This window comes from Pezoporus flaviventris, unplaced genomic scaffold, assembly GCF_033815535.1.
Source record: "Pezoporus flaviventris isolate CSIRO_AGI_PZ_B2104156 unplaced genomic scaffold, CSIRO_AGI_Pfla_v1 ptg000025l, whole genome shotgun sequence".
NCBI classification, from domain to species: Eukaryota; Metazoa; Chordata; class Aves; order Psittaciformes; family Psittacidae; genus Pezoporus; species Pezoporus flaviventris.
The window spans coordinates 24,842,610-24,867,964 of NW_026892573.1; the positions used below are offsets into that span (position 1 = coordinate 24,842,610).

At 49.3% G+C, this 25,355-nt stretch overlaps 2 protein-coding genes across 3 annotated transcripts in view; one reads left to right on the top strand and one right to left on the bottom strand.

Moving 5' to 3' along the window:
- Positions 1-7,874, top strand: part of SESN3 (sestrin 3) — a 43,245-nt gene extending 35,371 nt beyond the window's left edge. For both annotated transcript variants that reach the window (XM_061457858.1, XM_061457859.1), the window contains exon 10: positions 6-7,874. In XM_061457858.1, the coding sequence (XP_061313842.1) occupies positions 6-92 (87 nt within the window). In that variant the 3' untranslated portion in view covers positions 93-7,874. The remainder of the gene's footprint in view (positions 1-5) is intronic.
- An 8,935-nt stretch (positions 7,875-16,809) lies between these two features.
- ENDOD1 (endonuclease domain containing 1) lies at positions 16,810-23,614 on the bottom strand. Its single transcript, XM_061457861.1, has 2 exons — positions 22,808-23,614; positions 16,810-18,188 (listed from the first exon to the last, which is right to left on the bottom strand). The coding sequence occupies exons 1-2, from the start codon at positions 23,099-23,101 to the stop codon at positions 17,055-17,057; spliced, it is 1,428 nt and encodes a 475-aa protein (XP_061313845.1). The 5' UTR covers positions 23,102-23,614; the 3' UTR covers positions 16,810-17,054.
- Positions 23,615-25,355: the final 1,741 nt, after the last annotated feature.

The following is a 25,355-nucleotide window of genomic DNA, read 5'->3' on the forward strand; positions in this document are numbered from 1 at the left end:
AACAGGTTCATGTCAATCTGCTTCTAATGGAAGCTCGTATGCAAGCGGAACTTCTGTATGCCCTTCGTGCCATAACTCGTCACTTAACCTGAAGCATCCGCTGAGCAGGAGTAAAGGAGTTTTACTGAGTATGTAAAGACCTTTTGAAATAGATACACACCAGAAGCTGTTTGTGATGTAGCATCAGGTTATTCAATTCTCTAGTGTCAAAGTTTAGCCGTGCTTCTTGGCGGCTGTAATGTGCAATGACGTGTTTTATTTTTCTTGATGCTTAACATTACTAATGATAACAAAAGTAACACTGAGGAGCACTACTCTGCATTGTTGCCGGCTGGATTTCTGCGCAGTGGTCAGGATCCTGAAACTGGTTTTGTTATATCCAATCCTAGCGCTTTGTTCTTTAAGCACCGGAGTGAAGTGCTTAGAGACTTCTTTTTCCAAGCAATCATTTTTCAGATTAGTGGAGTCCAGCAGGAGATGGGTTCTGCCTGTCCTGAGAACACACCACCACATCGTGACTTGTAATGGAGACACACGGGCTGAGTTGCATTGAATTGCCCACTGGATTCTCCTGTGTCTCCTGGAGATGGCTTGCCAGTCACTGTCTTACTACAGCAATTGAAGGTGATGCGAGATGTGGATGCGAACATTGAGCACACTATAATGTGAAATGAATCATGATAAATCCTACAGCATGCTACTGAAGTGCAAAATTCATCTGCTTTGTCGTGCCCCTTCCCAAGAGAAGAGGCCTCACGATTTCCCATTTCAGCCACACTTACTGTGTTTCAATCATGCATAACCTTCTTTTACTGACAGTCACCCTCAGTTGTCCTTACAATATCCATGTTCATCACATGCTGCAATTTGTTTAGTTGGCACCTATAAAGTTAATACACAGGCTGACCAAAAACAGGGTGGTGGGTTTTTTTGCACTCTCTTCTTTCTCAATGTTCTACCTAAGGAAAAGTAAAGGAAGGCTAGCATATCTGTTCTTTCATATTGGATGTGTAGAAATTTATTTCCCATAACTTTTTCATAGCATGAAATTTTAATACTTAAAGAAGTTTCTATGCATTAGTGTGAGTGAACAAAAGAAAAGTGCAATATTTAAAAGGAAAGCAAGCTTTTTTCCCTATCATGCCACTGCTAAAGTGTCCTTCTTACATAGCCATAAAGAAATTTTAAAACCAAATTTCTTTATTGTCTAAGGCCTAGCAGTTTTGTTTTAGCTTTTATGGCTTCAGACAACCTGATACTGAGATGCCAAAGCATCCCCAAAACAAAGCATTCTTGGACAACCAGTAATATTGGGGAAGGGAAGAAATAAGCTGCCAAAAATGTCACACACTTTTGTGCTGTTTTCTGTTGCTTTCAACTAATTTCTAAGAGCACAAAATGTTGATATTTATAGCTTTATTTTGTATTGCATTTAATGAACCAGTGAAGTGCCTAAAGAGATGCTTAAACTTACCCCGTAGGATGCAAGTTGTCACCGCTTCAGCTTCCGTCTGTTGGTTTGGGCTTTTCATATTTCTTTGAGGAGGGTGACCTTTATTTCTGCTGCATACATTCAAAACTAACTGGATAGGTTTATTTTTAATGTGCCATTGGACTGTACAAGTTAATACCGGATTTTTTTCATCGGTGATTGCAGAATAGTTTAAAAACCTACTGTTCATATTCTAACACTTCTCATTGACAAAATCATGGACCAGAATGCTCCTAAAGTCAGTTCTCTCTTTTCTTCCCTTTTCCTGAACCTTGCTGTGACTCCACATGTTGGTTTTTTCGCTTTATCTGTCTGTTCCAGATTGGAAAGCTAAATGATTGTACACTTTCCTGCACTTTCAGACTGCAGACTCTGCATGTGAAAACCTTTTGAGGAAGAAATCAGTAATTATGGGGGTTTTTTTATGCGACGTTGGCTGTTTATCAAACTACCCAATAGAGAGCATCAGAGAGAGCGTTGGGTAAAACATCACATTTATTTATCTTGCATAGCTAACTGCAAAGATTTCTCACAAGTACTGAGATGCTCATATATATGAACTTAGGTTAACTTCCTAAGTTGTTATGATCCTTTTTGCTCCCTCCTCTGAGTGTAGTGGCCGTACCTAATGGCTTTTGTGCATAAAACAGTTCTGCTGAGAGAAGTTTTCATGCAATACTTTTAGTTTTCCTCAAGTGATGGGAACTGTACAGTACTACTTTAAATCCCTTTGCTTTGAGAAGTCAAGTAGTTCTCAAGAAGCACAGTTGAGCTCTGGAAAGGATGTGAAACTTGGTTTGGTTAACTAATATGATGGCTTAGTTTCCCTTCAGAAAAGCAAAGACTCTTAGAGTAGATTGAATTTTACATTTGGAAACATGAGTGCCTTTACTTCTTTCCTTATGATACATACTTGCCAGCTCAAATGCCTTCTGAGCAAAGTACATGAGCAGATTTGAAATACAGAAGCCATCAATGGATTGCTTCATGAAATTTATAGTAAACCAGTGATTTCTTCTTTCTTTAAGGTGCCATATCACGTCGTATATGGCCTGCAAGGCATTCCGCTATAGGAAATGTCATTGTGCAACTAGTTTGCTATTTCTCTCTCTTTTTAACATTAAATGCAAACTTGAAACGTCTGGAAATGTTTTCCACGTGGCTTTTTTTTTCCCCCAAGTATTGCATTTACAGTGTAACAATTTATAGCCTAGTTTTTATACTCAGATTTATGATTTTGAGTAGGTGTTTGTTCAGAATAGGTGTTTAAAGTCAGACAACTCTGCCATACACTTTATGCACGCTTTAGGCTCACACTGTGCCAAATTTCAATGTGCAAGTGTTCTTGGATGTTTCTGCATTTTGAAAGCACTCGTGAATGTGAATCTTTACACTTTGTTTATCAATATTATCCTTATGGGTACCGTAATCATTGCAAATGTAGATACTTGTCCTCTGTGTTCCTTTATTGGAATTGGTATTTACCAGCATTAATGTTAGTCCACAAAATGCCAGCCAGGACCAACATAAAAACAAGTGTACAGTCTCCTGTCTACAGAAGAGAAAGCTTGGTAGGCACAAATGAACCAGCTACACAGGGAATGCTTTTAAGTAGGGAACAGAGGTTTTGAGCATGGACAGCTTCTTATTATTGCAGAATCACTTCAAACTCTGTGCTGGGACAGATACATTCTTGCTGAAATTGCTCCGTTTTTTTGCTAATGAAGAGAAATGGAAAAGATGCTGATTGGAGAAAGCATTTGCATTTCCCAGAACACTCCACCTGCAGCTGAACATCACAAGAGTGGCATCAGACAGGAATAGAAACCATTTTAAACTAGGGAACAGTTTGTGCAGATAGCCACTAAAGCCAGCATTGTGGTACCCTGAGACAATTTTGGTGAGCTGTAGATGGATTTATTTTCATCAAGACTAAACTGAAACATAAATTCTTTGTCTTCAAGCCTTCATTGCAATGAAAAGGATGTACTTTCAGCTGTAAGAATTAAAGAATTGCCCCTCTCAGCTCTTCCTAGGTATAAAAAAACCTTAAGGACAGGAAAATCGGTGGTTGTAAACAATTATAAGTCTCTATAAACATAGAACAGATCAGAACAGAACAAAAAGGAAAACATTTTGCTTCTCTGTTACTTGAGTGCACAAAGTCAAAGCTCCAGATTCCTCAAAGTATTTTTGTTCATAGTGATACTCATAGATATTTTCATGGGATGTGGAAAAAGCAGGAGTTGCCTAAATTTCAATGGGAATTTAAGCACTTAGCAAAATTCTACAAGGTGCCCACTTGCATTTTTGAGTCAGGTTTTTAAAGATACTTAGTCACCTAAATCCAACAGCATAAAATCAGTTTCCATAGAGATTAAAGGAATAATGTGTAGCAGACCCACGTGATTCACAGTGATTGATGGTTAATGAAATGGGTTATTTTGGGGACTTAATATAGGCTTAGAGAAATCTTTCCCAAAGCAGTTAGACTGTAAGCTGCTGCTCTTGTAGAACAGGTTCTCAATGTTTCTCATGCATGTGTGTTTTCCATGAACATAGGCATGCATTTCAGGCTCATGTTCCACAGTTCGGACTCCCTTTTAGAAGAGCTGGATTGGATTTAGAAGAGTTACTGGTGGTAGCAAGTGGATACTTGGTAGCTTGTACCCAGACTAAAAAGTTTGGGGTAAAAAGAAATACTCCAAATCTTGATTTCAAGTGTTCAGTTAATTTCCTTAGAGGTTTGGATCCTTCTCCCGTAAGTAAGGGGTGATGTTGCACAAAATAAAGGGAGAAAGGAGTGGATTCATTGTAAGTGAACCTTCCCAGAGCCAATCTGAATATAAAGCTGTAAGAGTTGGTTTGCTGTAAGCGATCATTCCAAGAGCTGGACAGAAGTGTCAATTTTCACTATATGAACTCCAGATTTATTCTCCCTCATGTCCCCCAGCACTGAGTTTGTCAGAAGAGGTGCACCCACCAGCTTTTCCACATTTGGGAACTGAGAATGTTTATCTCCAAATGAAACTGAATTTAGCTTTTCATCCTTACTGCATAGATCACAGGTATGGGAGATGGAGAGAGCACAGTAGCATGAGGAAACTTTAGGAGCATCTTGATCAGTGTTAATGCATCCCTTAGAGCATGTTTCCTGGCATGTGGTCATGCTGCTGCTCCCACAACTTGCGTCAGCTCTCTTTTGCAGACATTTAATCCTTCTGCTGCTCAAAAGGGGAAAAAGTTGTCATTTTCCAACCTGGCATCCTGCATCAAGTGCTTCCTTTCTTCCCAGCTCACAACCCCTCGCAATCATGCAGGGGCAGCCTCCGAGCCTTAGCCTTGTAAAACAATGCTAGGTTCCTCTATTGCCATTTGAGTTCAGAGGGACTTTCGCATGTTCAGAAACACTCAATTGTTGTATTAGGTTATTTCTGGACAGGAAAATTCCAAATCTGGTTCAAAAGGATGACAGTCAGTACTTGCTTACAGCATCTAGGTAGCATTTGCCAGTAGCATGTTAGGTCCCATCTCTGGAGTTACAGTGATAATCCAGTGAATCCAGTAAGGAATGCTTTCTTTGGCAAGACTCCCCATGCTTGAGCTGTTCAGCCATGCAGGTTTCTTTGGGGGACATATAATGGGGGATATGAGGTCCTCTTGTGACAGGCAGCTTCTTGGGTGCCCTGCAGCCAGCCTCCAGAACAAGTGGATTTGGGTTTTTCACTTACCTATGGGATAAATCCAGATGCACTCCATGGAGTGGCTGCTGGAGACATAGGCAGGGTTGGGTGTTCCTACAGGTACTGAGTATCACCAGGGCTCGTGGAAAATAGAAACCTGAGTTCTGCTTTTGTTCTCGACAGTAGTTAGAGGTGGTATTGAAGACGCCAGTTAATACACTGATGGTGGGGAGCGAGCCATGCTGTCAGCATCAGAAAGTAGAGACCACAGGCACCCATGAGGGGACGCAACCAGTGCAGGAGGAGCTGACACGTTGGCCAGTTGGAGAAATTTGACCAGTGTGTCTGAGAGATTCCTGAGCTTCTCTCTGCTTAGAGACGGTGGGAGATGCCTCAATCCGAGGTGTCCAAAGGGCTTATGTAGGACAAGAGCTGGGACCCTTTCCTTGCTCCACAGATGGAGCAGGGGAAGGGAACCGTTCGCTTCTGCCCAAGAAAAACATGCTGCTGTTGAACTGCATCTTCTTGCCCCCACCAGATGGGTGAACCCCCAAGCGTTGTGTCTCCAGCTCAGGGCCCTGGGGGGCAGCAGCAGCAGCAGGTCCAAGCACCCACAGTCCAGAACTCTTCCTCATTGCCCATTTCACACTCATGTCGTGCCACCAGACCCAAGCCTCCTCCCTCCAGCCCAGCCACCGCATGCCCAAGTGGCTGCAGGAGATACTGGCTTTTAGGGGGAAAACAATCCCAATTAGGCTACAGCCCTTGGACTCGACAAGGCAACGCAGTCAGGAATCCTTTCACGACTGTGACCTGGAACTGGATATAAACCGTAGCTTATAAAAGAAACAGGAACTTTGTAAACTTGAAATCTCTCGGTTTTACCCTTTTCTCCTTTTGCTGGAAAGCCACACGATGAATGTATATGCTTTTCTCTTTCTATATCCAACCTAACTGAGAATCAGACTGCCAACACCTTGTTTTGTATTAGCCTTTTTTCCTTTTTTTTTTTTAGAGAAAAACAACAAAAAAAAAGAGTTTGTGAGCAATATATGTAGCATGCTGTGAACGTCTGTTTTGATCCTTATAGTTACTCTTTAATCCATCAGTATTAACACCAGTTCTTTTTCGTGTTCCCCTTGGTACTTTGTATGCGGTGTAAGCAGAAGCTGTGATCGGCTTTGCAGTCCTGTGCCGTGTTACTGTAACTCCTTGATTCTTTAGGAAGCACCTGACTGTGGGCCACCCTGGCGCAGGCAGCGTGCCCAGACACGACTGCCACCCTTCAAGTCTCTTGTACTATGTATAGTTTTAAGTAGAATAAGCTTTTTAACAGAATATTGATGCGGTTTATGAGTCACGCAGGCTGCAAGTGTCTGGTGTGTGAGAGTCTTTGTATTTATAGTTGTTGGGGTTTGGTTTATTTCTCGTTTTGTTGATGTTTTTTGAATTCATAAAGTAGCAAACTTGATAAACATAGCCACTTTAAACTGCTCTTGCTAAACAGACCCTGCTGTAGATAAAATACCACTGTAGATACAGGGAGGTGCTCCAGCAGACCCTGGGTGAGCAGAGCCGCTCTTTGCAAAATCATGGTCCGAGCTGCGTGGCCGCCCTGTGTTTAAACACATTTGGACCCAAACGTGGGGCAGGCTGAGATCTGGGAGTGTTTCATCCCCTGTGCCCATAATCCCACCACTGGCATGGTCTGCTCACTGTGCATGAGGGGCACATGAGCCTTGCTGGTGTCTGGAGGGATGGACGGACCAGCCGCCGCTCCGAAAACATGGGCATGGCCTTTCTGCAGCCCGAAAGCTTCCGAGCCTCTCTGAGTGCAAGCGTTAGCCCTCATTTGCTGTATGCAGAGCCCGGCATGGTGTGATAAGGAGCGGCATCGGCTCCCCATGGGCAGCTGTGGGTCAGAGGGGCTGTGGCAAGGCAGTGCCCAGGGGTTGGCATTTCATTGCATCTCCCCCCTCTGACATGGGGTCGGTTGTACCCAGCTTCTTGCCTCCTCTGCCACGGCCCCAGAGGTGTTCCAGGATGGAGGATTAAGGACAAAGCTCTGGTCCTGCTGCTCCATCCCACCCCCTGGAAGCGAGGTGGCTCCATGGGTACCACGGTCCCTCCAGCATCCCGCAGGCCTCCCGTCCTGCCTGCCCTGAGCTCCGGAGACACGCTGCAGACCCCATACTGTCCTAGAGGGTTTGCTGCAAGGTGAGGCAGCTGCTAGGAGCTCCCTGCGGGTTCTCCACAGCAGCTTTTACCAGTTACTTGTTCTGTTATTGCTGGTTGGGGTTTTCTTTGTTGGATTCCTTTCTGTTCCCAGAGAACGGGCTGACCTGGCGGGATGGATTTTCTCTTTGTGTGTGACTTGTGTTAGTTTTTAAGTTACCCGACTTGAATTTATCTGAAAGATGCAGAAGGAACTCTTTTTTTTTTTTTTTTTTTAATTTTTTTCTTTTTTTTTTTTTGGTGAGTTAAGAGACAAAAAAAATGCATTTTTAAACAAAGGAATCGTGTATTAACATTTTAACAGCAATTCATAAATCTGCACTTTTTATGAGGTTTTGAAAAATCTATTTATAGGTACGGAACAATGGGGTTTGTTTAAAACTGTATCGCATTTATACTTGCTGAAATTACTTTCATTGTTATCAGTAGGAATTTCATTGGTTAAATAAAATGGATAAAACCTGTCTGCTCTTGGAGCTGTCATTTGGCATGCGCTGGGGAGCACATCTCCGGAGCACAACATCCTGTGGTTTGGGGGGAGATCCAGTCCTGGAAGCGTCCTTCCCCTCCATGCCCATGTCCTGTATAGATTGTTTGACCTATTTATAGATAGGTAATAGATAGTAATTCTATTTAATCTATGTGAACATAGGTCCTGGAAAATGGATAGCGCTTGCCTAAGGGCATCACCAGTTAGTGATGAGGAATGGGGTGATGGGCATCACAATGTTCACTCTTGATACGGGGCTAGTCACCTTCCCCTTGGAAATCTGATCTGGGCAGGCCATTCATGATGGGATGGACCAGGAGCTGCTCCCACTTCCAGGGGTGAGAGCCCTAAAACCATGCGAAGGAGAGCAGAAGTGTGTGCTGAGGGTGCTGGCTTGGGGCAGTGCCAAGCTGATCTTGAAGCCAAAGTACCCCTAAGCACCTGCAGTTCTGCCCTCTGCCCATCCTGCCCCAGGGAAGGTGGCAAAGGGCTGGGGATGACCAAGGAGGTTGTCCTGGGAGAGTTGCTCATCTCCCTTCCAAAGAGACAAAAGTAGCTTACACAAGCCACAGACCTGGGGTGTTTGGGTGTGTTATAGAACCCCAGACTGGTTTGGGTTGGAAGGGACCTTAAAGCTCACCCAGTTCCAACCCCCTGCCACGGGCAGGGACACCTTCCACTAGAGCAGGGTGCTCCAAGCCCTGTCCAACCTGGCCTTGAACACTGCCAGGGATGGGGCAGCCACAGCTGCTCTGGGCACCCTGTGCCAGCACCTCAGCACCCTCACAGGGAAAAATTTCTGCTTAAGATCTAAGCTCAGTCTCCCCTCTGTCAGTTTAAAGCCATTCCCCTTGTCCTGTCACTGCAGGCCCTTGTAAAAAGTCCCTCCCTGGCACCAAATGTGACCTCAGGTGAGCCCAGCCCTGAATTGGGTCCCTGCACCTTCCCCTATTGCATGGTCTGAGTGCTCAATGGGGGACCAGCACGAGTGGGGGGCAGCTGCACTCCCCAGGGACCTTGGGTTTACCATACACCATCCTCCCCTCCCTGCCTGGTTCCCAGAATGCCAAACGCACTGTATGTGGTGATGATAACTCCAGCCATTGTCCTCAGGGCTCTCCAGCTCTGCTGCCTCTGGCTCTGTTCGAAACCCAGCCCAGTGCCAAAGGAGTACAGAACCCAAAGGGCAGTGGCAGACCAGGGACCGTGTCACAGGGATGCTCCTGTGCCCACCTGGCTGCAGGACCCCCCTCCATCCCATAGGTGATCCCCATGGGATCTGGGAAAAGCCCATGCCCAGGTTGAGGGTGTGCAGGCCGGCACTGCAGCATGTCCCTGGGGAAACCTGGCTGGGCTGACCCTGGTGTGCTCCGTGGCCGGCATCACCCGAGAGCGTGGCCATCCCCAGCCTCCTGGATGCAGGAGCTCCAGCAGGGTGGCTGCAGCAGTGATTGCTACCACAAGGGCAGCCCGGGTGCCCAGCCATGGCTCGAGCAAGCCTCACCTGTAAGGTTGGATTTCAGCTTGTGCTGGGGTCTCCTTGGCCTCTCCCCCACATCCCCTCAGGCCATGGCACTGGGAAGAAGCAGAGACAAGCCCTAGACCCCATAGAGGGCCCCGAGCAAATCCTCCTTACCAAGCGTTTGCATTAATGGCTGCTGAAGTGTACCCACCAGCAAGAGGCTTGGTTTGAACTCCCTGTGCTGCATCAGCCCAATGACAGACCATGTGGGAGCATCCAAACTGTCCCCAGTAGCTTTTAATTGGACCATGACAGAGCAATCCGATGGGCCCCCGTGGACAGCACAGCAGAGGCTCTGAAGATCCAGTCTATAGATGTTATAAATAGCATCATGCTAATGGGTTCGTGTAAATACCATCCATTTTTTGCAGGCATTTCGGTGTGTAGGAAGATAATCACTGGATTTGTGTTTCCTGCTGAAGTAACCCCTCCTCCGCATCGCACAGGGCTGGGAGGTGATGCTGCCTGAGCACACGCCTTTACTCAAGGTTGCTGAATCCCCTTGCTAATCCCTCCTGGGCAACCATGGGGGGAGATGGGGAGACTCCAGCAGAGGGTGACAGCCACCCAGAGCCGTGCTCTGGGGAAGCCTGACCCACCTCCACCATGCACATCAGGGCAAACATGGCTGGAGTGCAGCGTGCTGCTCGCAGGGCATTAAACTGCAGCTGCCATCTGCAGTACAGCACAGTGATACGGGAAAGATCAGCTGAAAACGTTTCTATGAGATTAAAGCCAACCCCGAGGGGATTTTTCCTTTCAGCTTTTCCTGCTGGAAGAGGAAAACAAAGTAAGAAAATGCCATTTTTACAGAAAAAAACAAACCCAGGAGCAGAAGTGGCTCAGCTGAGGCATCGTTACCAGCTCTATTTGTAGACCTGAGTGCAAATCACCCCCATCACAGTGGCCCAGAACCTCAGCGCTGTGTCCCAGCAGTGCCAGCAGGAATGTGCTTGATGCTGAGCACCTGCATCTGCTCATGGCTGGGGATGTGATGGAGAAAGAGTGGGACTGGAATAGCCTCATGATAGGCATGAAGGACAGGTACCGGGTTCCCAAACCTCCCTCTGACTGGGCCTGCGGATATGATTCGTGGCATGTGGGGATGGACAAAACCATCCTCCATCCGTGGAGCCTGAGCGCCTGGTCCCTAGTCCTCAATGCCACCGAGCACTGGAATTGTCACCCTTTCTCCTGGTGGGATGGTGAGCCTCAGGGATCACCCGCACCTCTCTGCATCAGCCCCTGGTATCATTGCCACCTGCATGGGTGGACTTGGTGATCCAAGAGCTTTCCAAGTGGCTGTGGGAAAGACCCCACCTGTACATTCACCTGGGTGGGACAAGCACCCTCATCCACCAGCCCCAATTAAGCTCCATTGGCCCCAGCTTTAGGCATCCAGCTGAGGTGCCCGAGTGAAAGGCATGTGAGATATTTATACTGGATGGAGGGAGTCCAGCGCTGCAGAGAAGGGATTTCACATGCCCATGCTTGGGGAGCATAAATCCAGAGAGCGAAGTCCCCCTGGGTCTATTGTATCATCCCTCTGGAGCTGCTCCACTTGTCTCAGCAGCTTGTTGGTGTCAGGGCCATGCAGAGACCACTTCTCAGCCTCCCTGTTCACCATTTACCTACAGGCCACTTGATTTCATAGAATCACAGAATGGATTGGCTTGAAGGGACCTTTGAAGATCATCCAGTTCCAACCCCCTGCAATGAGCAGGGACACCTTCAACTAGATCTGATTGCTCAGAGCCCGTCCAGCCTGGCCTTGGATGTTTCATGGGATGGGGCATCCACCACCTCCCTGGGCAGCCTGTGCCAGTCCTCACCACCCTCATTGTAAGAAACCTCTTCCTTACATCAAGTCTGAAACACCCTGTCCATCTGCTGCTCTTCTCCCCCCAGTGATGAGCTCCCATTGTTCCTCTCCTGCCCATCGCCATCATCCTGCATCCCTGCTGCAGCTCCTGGCTTTGGTCCATGACCATCTCCTACCAGCAGACACTGGGAGGCTTGGCAGGACCCTCAGTATCACAGCAGTAACCACACAGTGACATCTGCTCCAAATGTCCATTCTCCTCCATGTTAAATTGGTTTAAAACATCGAGTTATTAATAAAGATGAGAAACTTGAAGCCACTGCTTCAGCTTAGTGGCTTCAACAGCTTTGCTGCTGGCTCAGTGGAAAACGGCTTTCTGCCTCCCAGGAAATGGTCACAGATCCAGTAGTTCTGGGAAGGAAACAGTTTATTTTCACCCTTACGAATGGGGCAAAATGAGACATACGGTAAGATGGGCCGTGGCTGTGAGAGCGCTCCTCTGGGATGGATACAGCCACTTTCACATGCCAGGCCGGCTTCAGGCAGGAGAGGGTGCTGGATATCCATGTCCAAACCTCTAGCCCAGCCCCTGGGCTGCTCTTGGATGATTCTCTCCTTGTTCCAGCCTGGACCTGGAAAACCTTTTCCACTGGAAACAGCAGATTGCCACAGAAGGAGCCCTGTTTGATAAATCACCCTGTTCTGATGGGATAGATTTCCTTGGAGGAATTCCAGCCAGCTGTAACACTAGCATCGCTGGGAAGCCTGCAGCCTTTCTGCTTGGCTGGAAACAACAGCTCTGTGGAAATCAATGGCAGATGTTACCCAGTGTGAGATACATCTCCAAATCAACATAAATCCAACAGCATGGGAGGCTGTGCAGTGAAGAGGAATGGTCCTATGCTGAACCCCACCTAGACACAGCTCACCAGGCCTCCTGGCCAGGCTGGATTATGATTTGTTAGATAAATCACACTGCTGTTTACCCTCCAGTACCTTTTCCATTTACTGGCACTGACTAAGCTGGAGAGATAACCTATGGCCAAGCATGGCTCCGGTCCCTGCCCTGCTGGAGCAGCTCCCTGGCTGGTAGGAGGCACGGAGCTGGTGATGGAGGTGAGCAGCTCCAAAGCCTGCAATGGGAGAAGAGCGGTGACCCAGAGGACCTGAGCCCAGGGCTGTGACCAAGGGGCCATGCTGCTGGGGTTGCTGTTATTGGTGCTCAGCCCAAGGGTGAATACAGCAGAGATAAGGGACACCTCGAGGTGCACACAGACTCCGGTGTCTAAGTGTCTGGTGACCAGGTTGCTCAGAGCCCCATCCAACGTGATCTTAATCACTGCCGTGATGGGACATCCACAGCTTCTCTGGGCAACCTGTGCCAGTGCCCCGCCAGCTCCTGCAGACCTCAGAGGGACACTGGAACCAAAGAGAGGTACGTGCAAAATGCAGATGCCAACATCTGGTTTACTCATCCCAGGACCCCTATGCTGTCACTGGAGGAATGTGGCCACGTTTAGGGAGCGCCTGCTCTCCCTCTAAAGAAGTTGTGCTAAGACCAGCCAAGGGAAGAGCATCACAAGAGGGAGTTTGTCCCTGTCAGCTGCGAGCAATCATCCTGTTGGGATGTGATTTCTCTGTATCCACACCAGCCATCGTGCTGCACCCCGGGTGCATCTCACCAGAGTAAAGCAACCCCTCTCCCCTCTCTTCTGGCACACACAGAGCTGCATTCCCTACCTGCTACCCCTCAGCTTTTACCTGCACACTCTGTAGCTTAATGAAATGACTTTCACAGCACCCTGAGAGGAAAGGTGTTTTAAAGCACAAAGGGACCATTAATATCAGATGTCAAGCTGTAACAAAGAACAACTGTGCCACTGGTTCTTTCCTGATTAGTCAGGGCACCCCAGGTTGCATTATCTTGTTTGCAGCGGTGACAGGAACGTGATAACAGCCCCTCTTTGGAAAAGTAACCTTTATTTTGTAGAAGCCATTTGTTTCCAAGGACAGAGCAAAGCTCAGAAGCCATAAACCATGCCCGGATACGAATAACCTCAAACAATGGTTAAGTTTGTAGCAGGATGTTGCTTGTTCTGCGATGATTGCTCAGTGCTTGAGGCACAGTTCCCATTGCCTGCTCAGACATGCAGCACAGGATCACAATGCCCCGTGCAGGTTTGGAATCAGAGCATGTTTAGACAATGTTAGTGATACTGTTCCACATCGGCCCAAATCCCACAGTGCCACGGCCCCTTAGATCGCAAGGGCTGTCCACTGCTGGCCTGAAGACGTGGTTGCAGCACCAAGCTAGGCTGGGTAGTGATGGGGATGGGGATGCAGACCTGAGGTGCATCAGCTTTGCTGCATCTCAGCACACGAACTTCCATGTCACTGCGAGCAGGGGTGCCCTGGAGATGCTGGGATGTGGAAGCTGCTGGGTTCAGGTGTGGGGAAGCTGCTCTGGGTGCAGGACCCCCCAGAAGTGCATCTCCAGCCACTGCACAGCCGAGATGGGGCACAGATAACGCAGAAGGCACAAGACAGGAAGCTGTGGGGGCAGCCACCTCCCGCACAGTGCTTGGGAGCTGCTGACACCACAAGTGCCCTCAGAGGCTGCTGCGGATGCTGGGTCACCCCACCTTGGTGTCTCCTGAGCTGGCTGCTTCCCTGCCTTGGTGGCTGCCACGTAGCCTGAGAGCAGTGCCGGGGCTGGGACAGTCTTGAAGTGGTGGAAGCCAGCTCCACATCTGGTTCTGCAGCAGGGAAGGCACGTGAGTAGCAGAGATGCATCGTTTGGTTTGGAGAGCATCCACAGGCTGCTGTCTGTGTGCTGGGAGGAGCAACATACACCTTGCCTCTTGCACCCGAAATGCCCAAACCAACAGCTCCAACATGAAGGAGGGACTTGTAAAACACCACTAAACTCACCCAACTATACCCACATTGACACACATAAGCTGCCTTTCCTTTCCAATACAGCCAAGCTTGCAGGAGGCTTTTCTGCACAACCTAGCCGTGGTCCATGACAAGGAGTCATCCTCTGCCCCCTTCTCATACCACCACCTCCCCACTTCAACCCCATTGTTGGCATCTCCATTGATGCCATTAGCATCACTGCTGAACAGAGTACCTCCTGGTCAGGGTGTGCTGTTCTGGGACATGCACACACACCTGGTTGTGTTGAACCCAGCCCCTAAGCTAAGGAAACAACTCTGTCACCACCATGAACCAACCAAATCCCCTTTACCCTCTAAATCTGCCTATCCCCAGCTCAGCCCTGCTGCAGGCAGCATGAGGCAGAGAGGCAAAGCTGCCCTGTTGAGTTAATTGGGCTTTCTTCAACCCATGACTGGCCAACCCAGCACTGCAGGGTTCCCTGTGGGGACAGGAGCACCAGCTTGCACACCCCTAGGACTCCTTATGGATGCTATGGCAGATCAGGGGTCCAAAACCAACCTGGCAGTGGAGGGAGGGATGGAGGAGCAGGTGAAGGGAAGGACCCATGTATGTAGGACTCCCGAATGCCTCCGGGAGCCCAGCCAGAGCAAACACTGCTGGGACCAAGAGTCTCCCTCCTGCACCAAGAGGTCCAGAGCCCTGGGGCAGGCAGCTCCCCTGTGCCCTCCTCCGGCAGCAGTGATGTCCCTGTGCCCCTCATCCAGCTGCAAACCCCTGATGGTCCCCTGCAGACGCCTGTGCTCCCTGGCTCCAGTGTTCCAGATGTGTGGGTCCTGGCTCACACCAGTGAGGGGAAGGAGCGAAGAGCAAGCAGAGAGGATAAGGAGTGAAGAGCAAGCAGAGAGGATGAGTAGCGCAGGAGAGGGGTTGGATCTCCTTGTAACATAAAGGTGTGTGGGCTTACAGGTGGGTATTTACCAGTGCTGCAGCCCTGATCAGTCCACAGTCCCCATGGGGAGACAGAGGATGTGAAACTGCCCTTTTCCTCCTCCAGGTATCCAAAACCAGCGGGAAATGCCCAGCAAAAGGCTGATGCTGGGGCTCAGGCTGAGCTTGGCCATGCTGTTTCCTGCAGCTGCAACAGCCACACTGACCTCTCTTTCTCTCACAGGTGGCAAAGGCCTCTTCTATGAGAGCTGCCAAACCTTCAAGTGCAAGCGACTCACCACGAGTGTCCTATTCCCTCTGCCTTTCCTCTCTGGATGGCAGGAATACCTTCCTTGACATCCTTCTGACCAGCTTCACTCCCTGCACAGCACCAAAGGATTTGGTGATTGTTTACACTCGAGAAAAGGAGACTCAGGGGGGACCTCATTGCTCTCTACAACTGCCTGACAGGAGGTTGTACTGAGGTGGGTGTTGGTCTCTTCTCCCAAGTAACAAACGATAGGACAAAAGGAAATGGCCTCAAGCTGCACCAGGGGAGATTTAGATTGGATATGGGGAAAAATTTCTTCACAGGGAGGGTGCTCAGGCATTGGAACAGGCTGCCCAGGGTAGCGGTGGAGTCACCATCCCTGGAAGTGTTCAAAATCCATGTAGATGAGGCCCCAGTGCCATGGGTTAGTGGTGGTCTTGGCAGTGCTGGGATAAAGGTTGGACTTAATGATCTTAAAGTTCTTTTCCAACCCAGCTGATTCTATGATTCTAGTCTAAGGGGACTGCCTGCTCGGGGCTGGCTCCTGCCCTGCTCCAGCTCTGCCTCTGGGTGGGGGCTATGAAAACACCAAATCACCTCATGTGAAAGCAGCAAAATCCCCCCACAAGCTCCCCATGCATCTTCCCTGCCATGTCCCCTTCCTACAAGGACATCCCTGCTGCCAGCCCAGGCTGCTGGGAAGAGCAGAGCTGCTCTCTCCTGCCCTAGAGGGACACCCAGGAGGATCATCTTCCCCAGCCTCAGAAGGACACCTTGGTGATACCCATCACCATCACAATCATCTCATGCTGACCTCGCACACCTACACACCACTGCATGCCTGGGGAGTCGGCAGCAACCAAGGGAGGCAGAGCAGGTGGCAACTGATCCAAGCCAAAAGCGTAATGCCAGGATGCTGCTGTTGGAGCTTATTCAGGGTCTCAGACCTTCAGGGAATGCTGTGCCTTGAAGCTGCAGGGCTTAGACCCTCAGTGGTCTCCGGAGAGTTGGGGGAAGATGATCGTGGTTATGCTAAGGGAAGATGTTTTCCCACCATGCAAAATAACAGGCAGCAGGTCTTTCCTCACAGTAAGATTCATGTGATTCCAGCTGTCTGGAAAGGCCTGAGGACTATGAGATACACCCAGTCACATCCCCTCCACCAGTGGAATCCCAGTGCAGTGAGCAGTGCAACCAACAGCATGACCTTGCCCCCATCCTTCCCTGTTCCTCACTGTTTCCCATCCCCAAATCCTTGTACCTTTCCCTCTTTTCCTTTCTCCAGGCCCTGGAAACCCCTCCATAACTAAAACCCTCACCACCACCTCCTCCCTAGCAGGGATGGGCTCTGCAGAGCTCGCTTCCAGTGCCTAGAGTTCAGTGTTATCATAGCTGGAAAGAAATGACCTTGTACCACATTTAGCGCACATCTACCTGAGGAAGCATCTTGAGATCTGCAAATCACATGAAGTTTGTGGCCTGCACCAATGAAACCAGAACACTTTACAAGAGACAGAACATGAGTTACAGTGGTGGAGGCCACCAGCAGTGTCACTTCAGCCTTCCCTGTTACTCCCCAGTTGGTTTGTTATTATTAATGTCACTACAATAAATACCAGAACAAAATGGACAGCGCTTGGCCACGTATCTTAAAGCATTGCCCCACTCCCTCCTTTACTCCATGTCTTTGCAGCCTTGGTTTTCATCCATATCAGTCATCAGAGGAGACTTTAGGGACAAAGCGTTTGACTATGTGACAAGCCAGGTAATAGAAGCCGTGCAGAATGGTGGCTGTGGCATCGATGACCAGGGAGAAGGTGCCCCCAATCCCGTTGGCCATGTCTTTGAGGACAGAGGGAATGGCACAGATGGAGTGGTAAGGGAAAGCAGCGAGGTGAAGGACAAACCCCACGGGGATGCGCAGGATCCTGTAGGTGAGGGACACCACATCTTCAACAATTTGCAGGAAGCCCATGCAGATGTTGACGATGACCCTCCCAACATCATAAGGGATGCTGATGAGCACCATGGTGATGCTTTTAAGGTAGGACACCAGCCCGTTCCACAGGTTGCAGACTCCATCCAGAACTGTACCACCAACCCGCTTGATAACAAGCCACAGGAAATAGAACACGTATTTCACCAGCTCCACAAGCACATAGATGAGGAGTTCCACAAGTTTGATGAAAGGGGTAGCAATGATGCCAGCCACTTTCCTCACCAACCCGCTCTCCTTGCCATCCTGGCTGTCACTTGCTCTCACTTGCTCTCCAGAGCGGACCTGACCGACAGCTTGCAGTATTGCTCTTGTTTTCTCCTGGCTCTGGTTGTCTTCCCCACAGCTGCCCTTGAACAAGTGAACTCCTGTTAGAAGCTTCTTCTCCAGCTCTCTTACTGTGAGGTCTGCCAAGCTGTTGTCATCATTCGTGCTTTTCACTATTCCCAGGGACCACCCGTCTGCAGCATCACAGCAGGCTGCCAGCCACAGAGTCTCTGGCACCGACAGCTTGCCTTTAACCCGGGCTCTGGAAGGAATTGCCCCTGCAAGGAGATACAGGTGATCCTTCTCGGAGCAGTGAGGGACCAGAGCTTGCTCCACTACCTTCCCAATGTCTCTGTGCCAGCTTTTGCTCACAGAGGGGCTCAGAGGGACGGCATTTGTGAGGGTGTAAGTGGCCATCTGGAAATCCTCCTCATTGAGTAGGCTGGGATTGAGCAGTCCTCTCTCGTAGCCAGAGTCCACATAGTCTGAGGTCAGGGCTTGGTTTGCACCAAGGTTGGCCACAGTGCCAGCAATATCGGCTTCATGCACCATCTCCTGCAGGTCATTTTCTGGGTCATCTATCTGAAATAGGAGAGAGAAGAGTTACCAGATGCAATTTGCCTTCTTAGATAGCAACGTGTAAAATGGACCTTTAAGTATATTTTCCATTATGACTGCTACTACTACACATTATGCCTTGGATCACATCCTGCTCTCCCTCCTTGCTTTCCTTGTGGCACTCCAGAGGAACACATGCTCTACTTTGCTGCCCTGCCGAACACATTAGTTTACGCTGCAAGGGATCCTTGCAGCTCTGCAGCCTGGTCTGCAACGCAGCCTCAGAAACCCATCAGCCACGGTGCACCAAGCCTCTAACTTGTGCAAAGAGGTTTCTAAGACCAACAGATGCTTGGTTTAGGGCCTTGTTCTCACCTCCTGTGGTGGTGGTACCTTCAGTTCATGCAAGCACCTATGGCACCTTAATTCAGTCCCTCTGAACTATCAAATTCAAACCATGAAGGAAAAACCCCATGGTATATCAGACACCTACCAAAGGCATTTGCCTCTCACCACTGTGTAGGAAGCCAGAATGAAGGCAGGCACCATGGCAGGTGACCTCAACTTGCCTGCCTTGAACACAGACACAGCAGAGAGCTCCCAGGGCTCTCTCAGAGCTCATCATTAGTAGTCTGAACCTCATCCTTAATGAATGCACAGCTCCTGGCATAACATGGGTGAGGATGCCATCAGTGCAGGTCCTTGATGGAATCTGTGCTAGCTGCTTGTGTCTGCCATTCCCATGCTGCGGAGCCATAGGTGGCAATTGCAGCAGCAGGAATTCTTCCTGGAGCCATGCACAGAGCCATGCTCAGGGAGGTAACACACAGTGGGAGCAGGAGCACTAAATGGCAGGGCACACTCAGCTCTTTCCTGGGTGGCCAGGACTGTCTCCTCACTCACCCCTGTTGACACTGCCTGCAGCAGCACTGGAGGTGTGCCAGATGGTTGTCATTTTCCTCCCCAAATGAGAGGGTGAATGTATTGGTACAAGCTCGGGAGTGACAGACGGTCTCTGGCCTTGGTGCCTCCTGTAGTCTCTGTTTCAGAGGCTGTGGCCCTCAGCTCCCAGCACTGTGCTGGCCCAATTAAACCTGCACTCTTTGCTCCTGGCCTATAAACTGTTTACTGTGTTATATAATATGTACTTTGGAGACGTGTGGCAGAGAGTTCATAGTCTACCTTGAACCACTCCCCGGTCATTCTTCCTCGTCCCTTGGCCATCCCGCAGTGCACTTGGGCAGATGTCCAGCTGTCTCCTTACAACCTCACCCAGTGTTTGTATCCCCTTAGTGCTGCATCGCCTGCTCACAGCTCTGTGCCAGCCTGTGCTGAGAGTCAATGTGACAGGCCCAGTGCCAGCAAGTGTCAGCAGCTACCCATCACTGAGCTCTGGCTGGCCTCCTTCATCAGCCAAACCCCTGCGGTCCTGGCCCTGGGCTCTCTCTGCACCAAGGCTGGTCACAGTGCCATTGCAGAGGGCTGCATTACCCCCATCTCCTGCTAAGGAGGTTTCTTGAAGTATCTTATGCTTACTGCTTCAGGACTGGAAGGGTCACTGTGAGCCCTATGTGCTGATGCACAAGTCATAGGTTTTTCTAAATACACCACTTAAAATGACTTATCCTGCTCTGCCTCTGCTTTATTCTGCTCTTCTTGCTCAGACACCCCAAACTCACATGCTGCAACTGGCTGAGGAGGCCAGACAATGTGTTCCACAAAATCACTGTCCCTTCCTGCCCCCCCAGCTGCTTCTCCCTGTTCTGATGAGATGATAGTGTTGTGCCATAGGACAAGCGATGCACCCGCTGTGTTTAACCCTGCAGTACCATGAGGGGAGAGCAGGCACAATGCAAGGCTGTGCCTGGGAACTGCCCCCCATCCTATGGCCCTTCCAAGCCTGACACCCTCACTCATGCCCTCTCTCTCCCATAGCATTGCTGCCATACCACAAGGACATGTAGACCCAAGACAGGTCAGCTCTGCCCCATGGCAGAGATTCCCAGCCTGCAGGAAGCATATAGTATAAACTTAATTTTCTCTCTTTATGAGCTGATGCATGCAAACCTTGAGGTGCCTATCAGGAAAATATGTCTCTGTTTACCTGTTTAGCTGCAGGCTTTTGCACATACCATTGGGGATGTTTAGGTGCAATTAAAAAAGAACATCATAAAAATGCTGCTCATGTGTAAGGCTCTGACATCACCCAGTTGTGTTTATAATAACTCACGTAATGGTTTGTAATGACTCCTGTGTAACTGAGGTTTTCATGCCTCCCCCAGCTCAGCCCCAGAGCCAAGCTGCCGCCAGCACTCCATCTAATCTGCATTGAAGCCACCTTTCCTCACTGCTTCAAAAAGCTTTTGGGTTGTGTCACTCTCAAAGCACATCTTCATTCAGGGAGTCAGCCGTGAGGCCATCTGTCCAAACAACCTGCAACAGCCAAGGGCAAGATCCAAGCAGACAGGTAAACACCTCGTTCGCTGCATGGGATGTAGAAATGAATTATGCATCTGAGCACCTGTATGGATGTGAGCACCTAACTCATATATCAATGTGTTTCACAAAGTAGGGGTTGCAGTTCCCAGGCAGAGTATAAGAGGGATTTAAAGTACGGCAACACACAGTTATTAGGGAAGGCAGCTTCCATCAGGTTTGGTCATAGGACCAAGGCAGGACGCTGTTACCTCCCACCTTCCCTACACTAGTACTTAGGATCCCAGGTGAACTTCAACATCCCACTGCCCTCGCTACTGCCTCAGGCACACTTATACCTTTGATTGCAGTGGAAATATTTCACCCAGCCTCAGTGTGGGACTCGTTTCTCAGGGAGGTGTCACAGTGCCTCTTACACCAAGGTTTCTGTGGTAGGACAGTCACATGGGTGGCTCTAGAAGTACCTGTTTGTCCTTACTGTTTACCAAGAAAGATGACAAGAGCAGCTCAGAGGTAGCTATACTGTACATAGCTGGGCAATGCAAGTCCCACCTTGGTCATCTGGCTTGTGGTAGTCATCAACCAAACTAAAGCACAAAGTGATTCATGCAGCCCCTTATGTTGCCCCCAGAAAAGGCAACTCCAGAGTTTTCCACCTCTCTCTAAGGCTGCAGAGCCAAACCCATAACTTTTCAGACAGCCAAAACGAGACGAGGTGAAAGCCACCTGAGGGACTTGCTCTCAATCCCTAGGAAACCTCTGGCAAAGCAGGTTTCCACCCCTGAGCCTGGGAGAGTCCTGTCAGTTCCCTGCTCATCAGCCTGCCCTTCCTGTCACTAATTGCTGAATTAATTGGCTGTTTCCAGCTGCCGATGGGCAGTGGGTGGCACTGGCATTCCTCACCCTCCTCACCCAATTACTGCCTCAGTGCTACATTTGGCATTTGCTCCTCAGGCAGACATTCCTGAGGAGGCAGCACCCCGGGGGGGGGGGACGGGACGGGACGGTGCCCTCACCACTGACATCACTACCCCAAAAACAGCATGTGACAGCCCTGAGGAGAGTGGTTTACAGTGATTTCTCTCTGCTTGCTCTGTTTCTGCATCTCCATGTGCATGCACATAGGTGTAAGCACAAAGGGAATAGGTTGGACTTGATCTTAAAGGTCTTTTCCAAGCTAGTTGATTCTATGATCTCCTATCTTTATTGTCTGCAACCTCGTGGCCTTAGCACCTCATCACCCCACACAAGGAGGCAAATGATCACGGCAGTCATTCCCCTGGGACAGGGGTAAGCTTTGACTCCCACAGCATCCAGCACCCGAGGTCCCAACGCAGTGCTCTGATATTGCAGCCACTCTGCCCTGACAAAGTGCCTTCCCTGAGCTCAGCAGATAGGGGTAGCTTGAAGTTTGCTACAGAATTCCCCATGACCACTGCTGAAAAACAAGGGGAAAAGGAAGGAAAAAGAGAGGTGAAGTGTACCTGTTCCCTTAGGGCACTAGCAACTTTTTAAGCATTTCCCTGAAATTTAACAGCTTGAAGGACTTGCTTAAACTTGCCAGGTTTTGCCAAGGGGAGACAAAAACTACTGAAACTCTGGCAAAGTTAACTTTATACCGCACACTTCTGACTCCAGGATAGGGCAACTCATTTCCCTACGGGAGTCTGCACCACAGGGACACAACAAAAACTGCAGCATCAACTTGGTGAACCGCAAATTGATGCTTTATCCCTGTGCAGCGAAGCTAAAGAACTCCTATCAACACAGAAAGAACTCTTATCAACACTGCAGTCACACTGGCGACAGAACAAACTTCCCCTTGACACTGTGACGGTTAACCCTGCTGCCCACCAGCAGCAGTGCTCCTGCCCGTGATGAGCTGGTGTCAGAGACTTTCCTCTTCCCTGGCATTGCATATCACATGCAGCAGCCGCTCAGCTTTTATTGGAACTAAACGACCTTAAGGTCCTTTCCAACCCCAAGTATTCTATGGTTCTATGATTACAAGCCCTGTGGGACGAGGAACTATTTGTTTCCTCAGTTCCAAGCACAAAAATAAGTTCTGTTTGCATTAAATTCCTATCAAAATAAGTTAAACAAGCAGAGCTCCCACCTCCTTTGCAAAATCCTCTCTCCAGCTTCACCCCAGAGGAAAATGTTCCCTAGGAAACATTTGCTTTACAGGCACGGAAAAGCTGACTTACCTGCGGTTCGACCAGCCAGCTCTCCTTCTCGCTTTGGGCTGGTTTTGTGTACTTAAAAGCCGAATAAAGAGGGATTTTGTCCTTAGTGCTGTAGAGGGTTGCAAAGCGTGGCTCTTTGTTGTACTGCTGACAGATTTTCACGTGGAACGGCTGTGTAAACCCTTCGGGTGGGACTTGTCCAGGGAAGAACACGTTACACTCAGCAAAGCCAGCTTCATCCCTTCCGACCACTCTGCCTTGGGAAAAGCCTGGGAAAACCGAGATGCAAAGCAAAAACACAACTGGAGTCTTCATGGTCCACTTCCTGGAGCCCAGGGGAGCCCCGTCTGCCTCCGCTGGGTACGGCAAGGGACCTGTGCTCTGAGTCCATGCAGCAGCCAAGCCGGAGAGCGTCTGGAATCCGGGCGTAGCGTGCGAGGGAAACGAAACGCGCAACCACAGCCGATCCCTGCGGGGAGCCGGCGCGTTGTGAAACCGAACGTGCGCAGCGCTGCGCTGACACACGCCAAGTGCCCGCAGGAGGGAATGCCGAGCAACCTGGAGTCATCGGGGCTCGCTGGGAAGAGGAGGAGGGCAGCGCATGGCGGCCGGGGCTGAGCTGGGCTCGGCGGGCGGGGTGTGCCGTGCTGCATTGCAGCACGGTCCCCGGCAGGGATTTTGGCTGACGCAGGCAGAAGCGTTCCCGGGGCTGCCAAGGGGGATGCTGCAAAGTCAGGCTTACCTCCTGCAGCAAGGTGTTAGCTGTCCCTCTTCACTGCCAGCCTGGACCAAGGTGAGCGGAGGAGGAAGAGAGGTGGCAGGATACGGGAACTGCTCCTTTTTGGGATGTCTGTCATCGGTATTGCTGCTAAGGTGCCTGGGGAAGGTGTTCTCCTCCCGTCTCTACTGGAGCTGTATGGGGCATCCAAACCCCTTCAGGATCACCTCACCTGGGCAGATTGTCTCTTAAAAGAGATTAACGAAAGGTAGAAGGATGCGGATCCTTAGATCACAACCCCCTAATGAGCACCCACCTCTGAATAGTTTGACCAACCCCATAGAAGTAAAGACAAAGAAAAAAGACAAAGCAAAAGAAAAAAAAAAAAAAGAAAAGGAAAAAGAAAGAAAAATCTACCTAAAGTGAATGAAACTGCTCCTCTGGGTTTATGATCATCTGCCCAGTGGCCAGCTGCCCATGATACCTCGGCTACTGCTGTGTAAAAGGCTGCGCTCTTTCAGTGACAGGGAAAACGAGTGTTTTCAGAGTACTGGGGATGGAAACCACAGAGCAGTCTCCTCAGCATCAGGAAAATAAGCATTTTTCCACCCAAGAAGTTAGATGTGATCAGCTGTGTTGCAACAACTTCAAAATCCTGGTGTTGATAAGGAACAGGTCCCTTGTGATTTCCAACCAAAAAAATGCAAGTGCTACCAACCCACCAGTGCTTTGCAAAGTAGGAGCAGTCCATACAGCAGATGATGAGATGGGACAGCGCGTGGTTAAAGTGCCTGCCCAAGGTCAGAGAAGGAGCATGTAAAAGCACTAAAAATAGACCGGACTCTAAGACTACCATTCCTCTACTCAATACTTAATGCTTCTAGAAGTATTAAGGCATGGAAATACGTCAGCATCTTTTGGTGTAGTGTAATCATCTGGGGGAGACAGGCAGGCTGGGGAGCAACAGGAAATGTATAAAGTGGGCTTGGTTTTGGTCCAGGCAAAACCTGGTCACCCAGCCCTGACGCAGAGTCATGTTCAGGAAAGGTGATATAAAAGAAAGCACAGGCACAGCCTGACCTTAACACAGCAGCTCCAAAAATTAGGCTTAAAATTTCATACTCCTGGATGGCAGAAGGTGCCTGGGAAATCAAGAGCAGAAGCCAAACCTCAGCCAAGAGATGTTCTTTCTGATCCCAGGCTTGCAATTACCTGGGTAGCAGAAAAAAATATTTGCACAAGCATGGTGAGCCCTGCTCCCCAACAAACCCAGGCCTTTAAACACCCCACTCCAAGGCAGGCATGCATCACCCCGGGATAGGCATGGTCCAAGCCCAACAAAAAGGCAGCATGAGGTTTCTCAGGATGGGTATAACAGTGACCAGCACGCTGACTTCCACCAAGAAACATCCTGCTTCTGTCCTGGACCGGTGCATCAACCCCCTGCCTCAAAGCAGCACATCTGTCCCTTTGGGTGCACACCCCCTAAGCTGTCTTCTAAACCTCAAGGGGTTTTTACCTGCTTTTTTGGAAACTCTGAGTATCTCTTTCCTTTAGGGCTGTGAAGGTGGGGTCTGGCTCTTTAGCCCTGTATTTACCAGCAAACAGATAAGCCTTGACTCAGTCTGAAGAGCAAGAGCCTGGGGCTCTCATCTCCCAGAAAGAGCATCAGTGTGAAAGCCAGTATGGAGTTCCACTCTTCAAATCCCAATCCCATTTTCCCTCCATGTGAGGCTCCTGTCCAGTTTCTGTCTAATTTAAGATAGCTGTTGTGACCCTTGAATGTGGAGCTGTATATTTTATGTTCTTTCTAACATCATTATTACTAAAGAGACTAGTGCCATCATCATG